This window comes from Phoca vitulina, unplaced genomic scaffold (assembly GCF_004348235.1).
Source record: "Phoca vitulina isolate PV1807 unplaced genomic scaffold, GSC_HSeal_1.0 scaffold16, whole genome shotgun sequence".
Classification (NCBI taxonomy): domain Eukaryota; kingdom Metazoa; phylum Chordata; class Mammalia; order Carnivora; family Phocidae; genus Phoca; species Phoca vitulina.
In genome coordinates this window covers 25,894,240-25,906,020 of record NW_022589719.1, presented here as the reverse complement: position 1 = coordinate 25,906,020, position 11,781 = coordinate 25,894,240, and the positions used below count along the sequence as shown (strand labels likewise).

At 52.4% G+C, this 11,781-nt stretch overlaps 1 protein-coding gene across 2 annotated transcripts; it reads left to right on the top strand.

The window, feature by feature from the left end:
• The first annotated feature begins 1,255 nt into the window (after positions 1-1,255).
• On the top strand, positions 1,256-11,382 carry SSRP1 (structure specific recognition protein 1). 2 transcript variants are annotated; one of them, XM_032414651.1, is made up of 17 exons: positions 1,256-1,384; positions 1,876-2,011; positions 2,932-3,117; positions 3,840-3,945; positions 4,233-4,423; positions 4,529-4,759; positions 4,893-4,996; positions 5,100-5,228; positions 5,500-5,721; positions 6,451-6,523; positions 6,935-7,073; positions 7,211-7,256; positions 8,926-9,055; positions 9,482-9,652; positions 9,834-9,922; positions 10,460-10,646; positions 10,899-11,382. In XM_032414651.1, exons 2-17 carry the CDS (start codon positions 1,958-1,960, stop codon positions 10,968-10,970), a joined length of 2,130 nt encoding a protein of 709 aa, XP_032270542.1. In that variant the 5' UTR covers positions 1,256-1,384; positions 1,876-1,957; the 3' UTR covers positions 10,971-11,382. The 2 variants fall into 2 exon arrangements, with proteins under 2 accessions (XP_032270542.1, XP_032270544.1); XM_032414653.1 differs by having other exon boundaries at positions 1,310-1,384; positions 1,912-2,011.
• The last annotated feature ends 399 nt before the right edge of the window (positions 11,383-11,781 follow it).

Below are 11,781 nucleotides of genomic sequence, written 5' to 3'. Positions count from 1 at the left end.
CATGCTCCTGGAAGGCTGGGGCTGTTTCCATCTTGTTTACTAGTTTCCTCAAATCCTAGAACTCAGTGGGAGCTCAATCCGTACTTACTGAATCCAGCTGAATGTATGTTGCTAGACAGTGCTGGAATAGCCATTTCCGAGTTAAAGTCACGAGTTCAGGGAGCCACAGAGCTTTCCTGCTGTCTCTTATCCCAGGACTGCGTTAGCAAGCTGGCGTAACTAAGATTGTCAGGGAAGTCTTGAATTTAAATATTCTGTCCTAGGGGCGCCTGGGTGGCTCTGTCAGTTAAGCATTTGCCTTTGGCTGGGGTCATGATCCCAGGGTCCTGGGATGGAGCCCTGCATAGGGCTCCCCGCTCTGTGGGAAGCCTGCTTCCCCCTCTGCCTCTGCTTGCAGGAGGCTCCCCCTGCTTGTGGTCTCTCTGTCAAATAAATAAATAAATAAAATCTTAAAAAAAAAAATCTGTCCTAGTGCCTTCATGCAGGACAGGTACCATCAATCGTTCCGGATGTAGAGGGGAACTAGAGGGGGGTAAGGAGATTTGGGGCCCTGGGCAAATCCTCGTTGGGCCTCGGCCTTCCCATCTGCAAAGGAAGGCTGGGGCGGACAAACTCGAACATCTCTCCCAGGCCTGGCCTCCCCGCGGCGGCAGGAGCGGCGCACGGCCGCTGCCATCCCGCGCTGACGCGGTTTCGAGTCAGGGCCGGCTCTGAGGTGACCGACTCGCGCGCTCGAACTTGATGCCGCCGTTCGCGAGCCTCTTGCAGGCCTCCCCGACACCGCGGTTTCAGAAGTGAAGTTTTTGGGTGCGGACTGAGAACTCCTTTCAAACCACGTGACCGGGGAGAGCAGGACAGTCACCGTGACGCCGACACCCCGGGTGCGGGCGGGTCATTTCCCTCCGCAACTCGAAATGTTTGTCTCTTGCCTCACAGGCTCCTTTCTACTCCTCACAGAAGCCACTCCTGTGCAGGACGGACGGAAAGACACACACACGCGTCTGTGGGAAGTCTGACAGGAGAAAACTACAGAATTTCTCTCCAGAACCTAGTCCTCCACTGAAGAGGTGTAATTTTTAAAGGAGCCCTACACCCTTCCTTCTGCGGTGCGACTTGAATCGCAACTCCCCTTCCCGCAGGTCCTCCAGAGCGGTTGACGCTCTAGGAGGCCGCCTCGTAGGCGGGCCGGGCTCGCGTCTCTCTAGCCAGCGCACCCTCTCTATGGTCCATGCACGGCTTCCGGTGGCGGGACGCGGGGCCGCGCACGCGGGAAAAGCTTCCCCAGCGTCCCCCCCAATCCCCCTTGTCCCCGCCCCCCCCTCCCGCGTCCCCCAGCGCGCCCACCGCCCGCACCTGGGCCGTCGCGAGGCTGCAGCTTGAGGAGGTGGGTGGTCGCCGGCCCCGTGCCCTGGGAGGGCGCGGGCCCTGCTTCCCCCTGCGGGACGCTCAAGATGGACCGTTCCGCGTTCGAATCCACGGGCAGCGGGCGAATCCATTTTAGGGGGCGGGGGAGCCGCGGGTCCAGGGCCGTGGCGCGGTGGGAGCGCTGGGAGGGAAACCTTGCACTGGGAGCTAGGTCGGGGCGCGGCTGAGGTGCAGGCCCCGGGCAGGTCCCGGGGTTCTGCTGCTCGTTGCCATGGCGCCCGGTGGAGCGCCCCGAGCGGGTGTCTGGTCCGGCTGTAAGCGCTACTCCAGGCCGGGTCGTCCAGCCCCGGCTGGGCCTGACTCCTTGAGGTCTGCAGGGCCTGCCGTAGGTTCCCAGGCAGAGGAGATTCTGAGACTTCCCAGGCTCAGCCAGGGGTTGCCACCTGGCTCCATCCATGGGCCGAGTGAGGTGTTGCCTTTGATGTTTGTCTAGCTCCCTCTTGAATTCAGATTCCTAACCTGCTGAGTGTCTGCACACCCACCCAGGAGTTGGGGCCCAGCTCCCAGTTGAGGCCAACAGGGGCAGATCAGTATGGCGGAAACACTGGAGTTCAACGACGTCTATCAGGAGGTGAAAGGCTCCATGGTAAGAAGGACCTGGGCTTTTAGTATAGGCCGAGAGAGGGAAGGAGGAGTAGACTTTTTGTCCATCAGTAAGAGCTTACTTTGATGACGTTGCTATTTTAGAAAAGGAGCCCGAGGATAATGTGTAGTTGGTGTTTCCCCAACAAAAGGCAATGCATACAGATCTTGCTCCCCTTCCAATGGGGTTACATCGCCAGAAACTCATTGTGAATTGAAAATATTGTTTAAGTTGAAAATGCATTTAATACATCTAACCTGATGAGCATCGTAGGTTAGCTTAGCCTTAAACAGGTTCAGAATGTTTTCATTGGTGTACAGTTGGGCAAAACCATCAAACACAAAGTCTACTCTATAATAAAGTTTGAACACCTCGTGTAATTTATTAAATTGTGTCCTGAAAGTGAAACAGAACGGGTAGAGAATGGTTGTATGCATATTGGTTGTTGACCCTGGTGATCAGCCCTGGTGATAATGTGGCTGGCTGGGAGCTGCCACTGCCCAGCATCATGAGAGGATTGTACCACCTGTTGCTAGCTTGGGAAAACATATTCAAAATTCAAATTGTGGTTTCTGTTCAATGCGTATCGTTTTCACACCATCATAAAGTTGAAAAATTCTAAGTTGAGCCATTGTAATTCAAAAAGTGTCTGTATAGGAGTTCTAGGGTCACAGTTTGAAAGGGACCGTTCATGCTGCTCCATCCCAGTGCAGACTAAGGACCTGCAGGGGATTTGGATGCCAGGGTTTGGTTTTAGGATCCAGATCTCCTGGTTACTTGTCTCTTCTTTCTGACCCTCACCCCTGCAGCTGTTGGTCCAGCATCTGTGTCTGGCCAGCCCAGTGTAGGTTTTGGGTGGGATTGTCTGTTCCCCGTACACAGTGTGTATTGTACCCTTGCATTTGGGCCTGTTTTTCCAACAGAATGATGGTCGGCTGAGGTTGAGCCGCCAGGGTATCATCTTCAAGAATAGTAAGACGGGCAAAGTGGACAACATCCAGGCTGGGGAGTTGACGGAAGGCATCTGGCGCCGTGTTGCCCTGGGCCACGGACTTAAATTGCTTACAAAGAATGGCCATGTCTACAAGTATGACGGCTTCCGAGAATCGGTGAGGTGTCTTGTGGCCACCTTGTTTATTTTTAATCTTCTAGGAAGAGTTGGGGCTCCTTTGATAACCATGTAATTGCTAGTTTTGGCTTCTCAGAGCAGGGCCATTGCGGCCATTAAGCAGTGTTCAGCTTTGGGTGTCTTGTGCTTTGACTCCAGATTTTCTACCATAGTGATTTTTTTTTTTTTTAAGATTTTATTTATTTATTTGAGAGAGAATGAGATAGAGAGCATGAGGGGGGGAGGGTCAGAGGGAGAAGCAGACTCCCTGCTGAGCAGGGAGCCCGATGTGGGACTTGATCCTGGGACTCCAAGATCATGACCTGAGCCGAAGGCAGTCGCTTAGCCAACTGAACCACCCAGGTGCCCCTACCATAGTGATTTTTTCGGTGGTTTCTGCTCATTGCCTTTATCCAGATTTAGAGTCTTAGTGCTTTAGTTTGAGGTTTGTTTTTCTGTTTTGAACTGAGTTAAAGACTTTACTGCATTTTAATTTCACTTTCATCAAAGCACTGCCTATCCAAAGTCAGAGAGCATTGTGAGGCCCGTGATCAGGAATGTCATTTCCATACTTTACTCCTCCCCTACTCTGAGACCCAGTCCCCGGCAACAGCTTCTGGGTTTCTGATAGAAGGTAGATGGGGGCAGTTTCTCAGAATCCCAGAAGGTTTGTGTTAAGGCCACCAGGGTTTACAGGGACTGCTCTCTCCGCTCTGCCCACAGGAGTTTGAGAAACTCTCGGATTTCTTCAAAACTCACTATCGCCTTGAGCTCATGGAGAAGGACCTCTGTGTGAAGGGTTGGAACTGGGGAACAGTGAAGTTTGGTGGTGAGTCCTGGGGAAGACTGAGGTTTGGAGGAGAAGGTAGGATGAAGGGTTTCAGCCTTTACCTTGTTTTGCTCTTTTTCTGCTACAGTTTCTGATTTCCTGTCAGTTTGTAATTCATCGTAAATTTATTGAGGACCAGTAGTGTATGAGGCACTGTGCCTGGTCTTGCGGGTACAGTGTGACCAAATAGCCCAGTGCCCTGTCCTTGGGATCGACAGTCTGGTGGGAATGTCGTTTATGCAGACTTGAGGGGAGGAGCTTGTGGTTGATAAGCCCTTTCCCCGCAGGGCAGCTGCTTTCCTTCGACATTGGCGACCAGCCGGTCTTTGAGATACCCCTCAGCAATGTGTCCCAGTGTACCACTGGCAAGAATGAGGTGACACTGGAATTCCACCAGAACGATGACGCAGAGGTGTCCCTCATGGAGGTGCGCTTCTATGTGCCTCCCACTCAGGAGGATGGCGTGGACCCAGTTGAGGTGAGGCCTCCCCTGGTCGCCTGGAGAGCAGATGGTGCTGAGCAGGCCCAGGCCGGCCTGGGAGCAGGAGCCCCGCTGCCTGACTACCAGTGTGTACTTTTGCAGGCCTTTGCCCAGAATGTGCTGTCTAAGGCGGATGTGATCCAGGCCACCGGAGACGCCATCTGCATCTTCCGGGAGCTGCAGTGTCTGACGCCCCGAGGCCGTTACGACATTCGGATCTACCCCACCTTTCTGCACCTTCACGGCAAGACCTTCGACTACAAGATCCCCTATACCACGGTGCTGCGTCTCTTTTTGCTGCCCCACAAAGACCAGCGCCAGATGTTCTTTGTGGTAAGCAGAAACCATGGGGGCTGGATCTCGTCCTGGTTTTTGCCCAGTGGATCGGTCTTGCTGGTGTTTAGTTAATGAGCAATTCTTGTGGAACACTGATTGGTGTGAAACCTTGTCGGCTCTTCCTTACCAGATCAGTCTAGATCCCCCCATCAAGCAGGGCCAAACGCGTTACCACTTCCTGATCCTCCTCTTCTCCAAGGATGAGGACATCTCCTTGACTCTCAACATGAATGAGTGAGTGTGTCCCTGAACTCCTGTCCTTCCACTGTCCAGGCAGGAGACTGGTGTGCCATTAGAAGGCAGCAATGCTTGTGACCTCGCCTTCCTCTCTTTGTAGGGAAGAGGTGGAGAAGCGCTTTGAGGGGCGACTCACTAAGAACATGTCGGGATCCCTGTACGAGATGGTCAGCCGGGTCATGAAAGCGCTGGTCAACCGCAAGATCACAGTGCCAGGCAACTTCCAAGGGTGAGAGTGCCGGCCTGGGGTCCTGGCCTGACTGGGGGGCACTGTGCTGTGTCTTCTTGGTAAATCCCTCCTGGGCTGGGAACGCAATCTCCTAGAGGTCTGGTTGGGTCAGAGCGTGATGGGTGTCAGTTGTCTCCATTAGAGCAGCGTAGTGGGGTTTACTCACTCGAGGGCCTGAGCACATGTGTGTTGCTGCTGAGAGATGCGCCTTTGGCTCTGTGCCACCTGCCCCTGAGGGAGGCACTGACTAGGCTCCCGGCCTCCTCCACAGGCACTCAGGGGCCCAGTGCATCACCTGCTCCTACAAGGCGAGCTCAGGACTGCTCTACCCCCTGGAGCGGGGCTTCATCTATGTCCACAAGCCACCTGTGCACATCCGCTTTGATGAGATCTCCTTTGTCAACTTTGCTCGTGGTACCACCACCACTCGTTCCTTTGACTTTGAAATTGAGACCAAGCAGGGCACCCAGTACACCTTCAGTAGCATTGAGAGGTGAGAGCTTCTGCCAGTCACTTCCTGGGCATCCTGGTCTGGACCGAGCCTCTACCGGGAAGCCTGGCATGGCATGGGGCCCTCTCTGGGCCTGTGACTCTTCCCCAACTTTTCAAGCCTTGAGCAGAATTTTTCTTTTGCTTCCCTGGGATTTGGTCCTTCTTGGAGTGCTCAGCCTTTGAAAGCCTCTCCCTGGCTTTCTTTCTGTACTTAAATTGTTTCCCATATTATGTGTTCAGTACTAGCCCTTCTCCACTCCCCCCATGATGGAAATGCTATCTCTCCCTTTCCTGGAATGAGCTCTGTGCTCGAGAAAACAGCAGCTAATGTTTATTGAGTGCTCACTGTGGGCTAAACGTCTTCCAGACATCTTCCCGCTTCATCCTCACGACAGTCCTGTGAAGTACGAATTTCAGACTAGCACAAAGGTGAAAATGTCCCTTTCTCTGACGTTTTCCCCCTGCTGTGGGCATGTCTGGTGAATAGGTACACACCATCCCCACCTTTTCTTTCCCAGACGCTTGAGACTCTGCAGGTTCCTTTCGAGACTAGTGTCTGACTCTTCCTTACCACCGTCCTCTGGGGCTCTCCGAGCTGTTAGCTTGGGTAATGTGGTCAGTAGCTCTAGGCCCCACAGCCTGTCCCGGCCTGTGGGTGTCAGAACAGCGTGCAGCCCACCCTGGGCATGGGCCCCACCTGTCTAGTAACCTGGTGCATCTCACCTCACAGGGAGGAGTATGGGAAGCTGTTTGATTTTGTCAATGCCAAAAAACTCAACATCAAAAACCGAGGACTAAAAGAGGTACCTGTGTGTGAGGGAAGGATGACCCTCTTCTGATCTGTTGGGGGTGTGGAGGGAGCAGGGATTCTTCTGCCTTCTTTTTCACTCTCTCTTTTCTTCTTACCCTTATAGAAAAAAGAGGTGCGTGTGACCCTCCCCCCTTCCTGGTGCAGGTTTCCTCAGCATGACCTTAGATCAGTCTCGGCTGCCTCAGGAGCCCCCAGTGGGGCTGGGAGAGGGAGGGGCTTGGACTAACCCGGTTGGCAGGAGGTCCTCGGGCACAGGCCCTGCACGTCGCTGTGTGTGGACAGTCCAGCCCCAGGGTCTTCTGGGAGCTGATCTTACTCACAGGCATGGGGGGCGTGCTTTTGAGTGTGCAGGGTTCTGGCACCAGGGTGAGTTGGCCCTCACTCACCTCTCTTCCCTGGCTAGGGCATGAACCCAAGCTACGATGAATACGCCGACTCCGATGAGGACCAGCACGATGCTTACTTGGAGCGGATGAAGGAGGAGGGCAAGATCCGGGAAGAGAATGCCAACGACAGCAGCGATGACTCAGGAGAAGAAACCGGTGGGCTAGCCTCAGCAGCGCCGGGGCATGAGGACGCTCAGGCTCTTAGGCTCTTGCCTGGGGCCAGAGCCGGGCTTCTGGGGAAGAGGGCAGGATCTCCATTTGGGGCAAAGCTGATGCATCGTGCTCTTTTTCAGATGAGTCATTCAACCCAGGTGAAGAGGAGGAAGACGTGGCAGAGGAGTGAGTTTTGGTTCCACTCCCAGGGGGGAGGTGGAGGCCTATAAACTTAAGGGACCAGAAGATACCTGGACATTTTTCATGTCTTCACATTAGCTACTGACCCAGGTGGCAAAGGGACCTCCACCGAGGTATTGCACGGAAATGCTCTGGAAATTGTCGAGGGCTCTGCAAGGGCAAGGCAGAGGGTAAAGCCAAAAAAAAGAGTGGGGAGATAATAGGAATAAGAACCAACGCCTGCCCACTTCCTTGCTGGGATTTTTGGGGTGAGTTGTTGAATCTCTGTATCCTCACCTAGAACCTCATGGTGGTCCCCCCGTGCTGTACTGTGACTCAAACTGATTTTAGCATAAAAGGGAGTTTCGTAAGTTCGCGTGATGGAGAGTCCAGGGATATAATTGGCTTCAGGTACCTGGATCCAGATGCTCAAAAGTTTGTGGGGAATCTGTTTTATTTTTTCTGATTTTCTTATTTTTAGATAGGTTTGGCCCATGCAGTGTCACATGACCCTCAGAAGCTCTGGGCAGGCTTAATCCAATTGGTTTAACACCCAGAAGTGCCTCTTCTCTCAGGGCAGTAGTGAACAGCATGGTCACTGCCCCTTCCTGAGGTACCAGGATGTGTGCTGATGTGCTAGAAGCAGGCATGTACCCACCCTTAAAGCCTGGGGGTGGAGCGAGCCCTTCCTGAATGGGGGCAAGGTGGTTCCCACAGAAAATTAGGAAGAATTTCTTTATCCAGAAGAATTGGAAATGAATGTTGGGCAGCCAAAAAACCCAACCTCCCCCCCAACCCCAAATAGATTATATATAGAGAGAGACGTAGATGTACGTATGTGTGTATACACATAGCATATGTATATAGGAGTCTGCTAGTTCTGCTGGCCACGTACTTATGAAGGTCAGTGAGCAGATGATTGCAAAAATCCCTTGAAAATCGGCACCACACGGGTGTAGTGTCTGTCTTCTGAGGAGTTCCATGCGTATTGGATAGAACTTAATTATATGGTTATGGACGTACTTGGATAGACGTCAGTTTCCCCTTTTATATATGTATTTTTAAAGTAATCTCTCTACCCAACGTGAGGCTTGAACTCAACCCTGAGGTCAAGAGCCGCATGCTCTTCCGACTGCCGGTCAGGTGCCCCTGGATTTTATTTTGTTATATTTATTTATCTTTAAAAATGTTCCCTTTTCTGTAGTAATTATCTCTTTATCAGAAAAGACTCTAGGGTGGATTAAGACAACTAACTCAAAGGAAGTGGTGAAGAGTGTTTGGGGCGTGTTCCAGGAAGTGTCTGTCCCCAAGAGTATGGGGATGGAGTATTCCGGGCAAGATAAGACCAAGTGTCTGTCCCCAAGAGTATGGGGATGGAGTAGGACGTGGGTCAGGCCATGAGCAAAGACAGCAGCTGAAGCCCACTCGTTATTTTGTGTTTCATTGGTTGACTGATGCCACGGCTGGGTGTTCAGAAAGGGCCGGGTGTGGGGAGGGGACCGCTGAAGCCACTTCAGCTGCGAGGAGGAAGCAGGGTGGGGACTGGTGGACAGGAGACTGTCCTGTGGTCCCACCTCCCCCCTTTTTGGGCAGGTAGCTTTAGACTTGTTTCCCTCCTGTCCTGAGGCTGTGGGGTGCTCTCCTTCCCGGGTCTAAGCCCCCCTCTCCTTGGCAGGTTTGACAGCAACGCCTCAGCCAGCTCTTCTAGTAATGAGGGTGACAGTGACCGGGATGAAAAGAAACGGAAGCAGCTTAAAAAGGCCAAGGTGGCTAAGGACCGCAAAAGCCGCAAGAAGCCTGTGGAGGTGCACACTCAGAATGGGAGAGTGTTGGGGAGCCATTCCCTTTACCTTCTCCTGTCCACCACCAGTAGGGCCTGTCAGGTGGTCCTTCTGGGGCTGCTTTTTGTAGCCAGTGAATACGGCCTTGACGAGTATCTTCTTGGAAATTTTTTCTCTCTGGCCTTTGGGCTAATTAGCTTCTGGGAGATCTGAATTAGGAGACCAGCTTCTATCCCAGGAGCCTGAGGCAAGGGGTCCCTAATGAGTGAGGTGGTGGGTGCAGGGGGAGGAAGACAGGGTTCCTGGCCTTGGGAGCTCTCAGTCTAGCTCTATGCCTATTTAGTCCTCTCATTTTTTTCCCCCCGAGCACGTGATCTAAATAATTTGTTTTGGAGAAGTTGGGGGTCTATGAGAAATAGATGGCTGGAAGGCATTTGGGTTTTTATGTAGGTGAAGAAGGGCAAAGACCCCAATGCCCCCAAGAGGCCGATGTCTGCCTACATGCTGTGGCTCAATGCCAGCCGAGAGAAGATCAAGTCAGACCATCCCGGCATCAGTATCACGGATCTTTCCAAGAAGGCAGGCGAGATCTGGAAGGGAATGTCCAAAGAGAAGAAAGAGGTGAATGGCAGCAGAGATGAGGGGTGGGACTTAGTCGCTGATAGCGGGGGCAGGGATGGGCCATCAGTGCACCTTTTCTGTACAGATTTTGCTTGCATCAGGGAAGAGGCCTCATTCTTCTCTCTCTCTCTCTCTTTTTTGTGCGTGTGTATGTGTGTGTGTGTGTATGTGCGAGAGACAGGAGTGGGATCGGAAGGCTGAGGATGCCAGGAGGGAATATGAAAAAGCCATGAAAGAATATGAAGGGGGCCGGGGTGAGTCTTCCAAGAGGTGAGTGTTGGGAAAAAAATGGCCCAGTAAGTGCTTTTTCGGCATCTATTTTTGTGGGTCTAGATTGAGAATTGGGGTGTTAAAGATAATAGATATGCTCTGACTGCAGTAGGGCAGTGCTTTTCAAGTCTGGGTAGGCAATTGCCCAGGTATGGGTAATGTGCTAGGGAATTCCTGGGGTCACTGGATAAATGGGGCCCTTTCCTAGAGATTTAGTTTTATTTGAAGGTGTGAAGGAATTAACAAAAAATTATGACAGAACATAATTCACACGAATTTTTAGAGATAAATAAAGCAAGAGATGTCAAACAAGTTGTGTATGTGAGACTGCTTTAAGCTATGGCCCCTGATTCTTCTGGTTATTTACTTAGCAGGCTTTCCCTTGGGGCACCTGGGGCTCACCTGGCTGGCTGTTTGCATTTATAGTGAGATGGGCAATGTGGGCGGGAGTGAGAAAAGCCCTGTTAAAGTTTGGGGTGGATTGGTTTTGATGGGTGAACCTGAAGGCCCAGGCCCTGTTCCCTCTTGCTGCTGTAGGGACAAGTCAAAGAAGAAGAAGAAAGTAAAGGTGAAGATAGAAAAGAAATCAACACCCTCGAGGGGCTCATCATCCAAGTCCTCATCAAGGCAGCTAAGTGAAAGCTTCAAGAGCAAAGAGTTTGTGTCCAGTGATGAGAGCTCTTCCGGAGAGAACAAGAGCAAAAAGAAGAGAAGGCGGAGTGAGGTGCGGCAAGAGTTTGGGGGTGAGGGGCACCTGAGGCGGAGGGGTGAATGTCTAGGGTCCGGTTGTGGTAGGTAGGTCTGTAAGAGTAATGAGGTGGAATGGAAGGGTGCAGATCAGAGGTTCTGAAGGCCAGTGTTACATTTGGAGGGGGGGCGGGTATGGAATTAGGGGTCCTTCACCACTGAAAAGTAGCTTGCTGGGAGGGCAACCAGGACTCTAAACCTTTCCTCTTAAGAGACCTTTGATTTTCAGGACTCTGAAGAAGAAGAGCTGGCCAGTACTCCCCCCAGCTCAGAAGACTCGGCATCAGGATCTGATGAGTAGAGAGGAGGAAAATTCTCTCTCCTTGGGCTTGCCCTGTCACACCTGCGGTCTCCCCACCCATGTTTTGGTACCAGTTTCTCATATGAAATGTAGTCCCTGGGTTTTGTGCCATCTTGACAAGCTCTCCTGGTGGAATGCACTGCACTGAGGCAGCAGGGGAGGCGTCTCCCTCTGCTTCCCAAGGATGGCTCTTTATCATTTGGGGAGAGATTGGGTGGGGCAGTGCAGTGCAGGGTGGAATCCTGGGCCTGCTCTCCCGACCTTAGGGCTGCGGCTTCTGTTCACGGTTGCCGCAGCAGAGGTCATGTGAGGTCGAGGCCTATAGCTCCTAACGGGGGCCTATTTCTACTTTTATTTTGTATTTCTGGTCTGTGAAAAATCAACATTTAATAAAGGGAACTGACTTTGGAAACCATGTCCTAATGCCTTCTCTCTAGCCCCGTTGTATTGCACCCATTTTTGGGGGGTGGTGTTTACCATACTGTTGTGACTGGGCAGGGCCCTGCCGGCCAGCCGGGAAGCAAGCCTCCAGGTACATCCTGTTCTGTTCCCGGTTGGACAAGCATTGGTTTTCAGTCTTCTGCCGGGATGGGCCACCTGAGAGTCTAGAAATGAGAGCTGATCTGATTAGGAAGTCACTCTCACAATTCCACTCCATTAGCCAAGCTGAGGGGAGGCAGCTTCTGGCTCAGTCCTTAATCACCTATGAGTCAAGGGTCTTCCATGCGTTTAGATAATGGAATCAGGATTGACCAGCCTCCTCGCCGCGCGGGGCAACGGAAACCCGAGCCTGGATGTGGACGACGAGTGG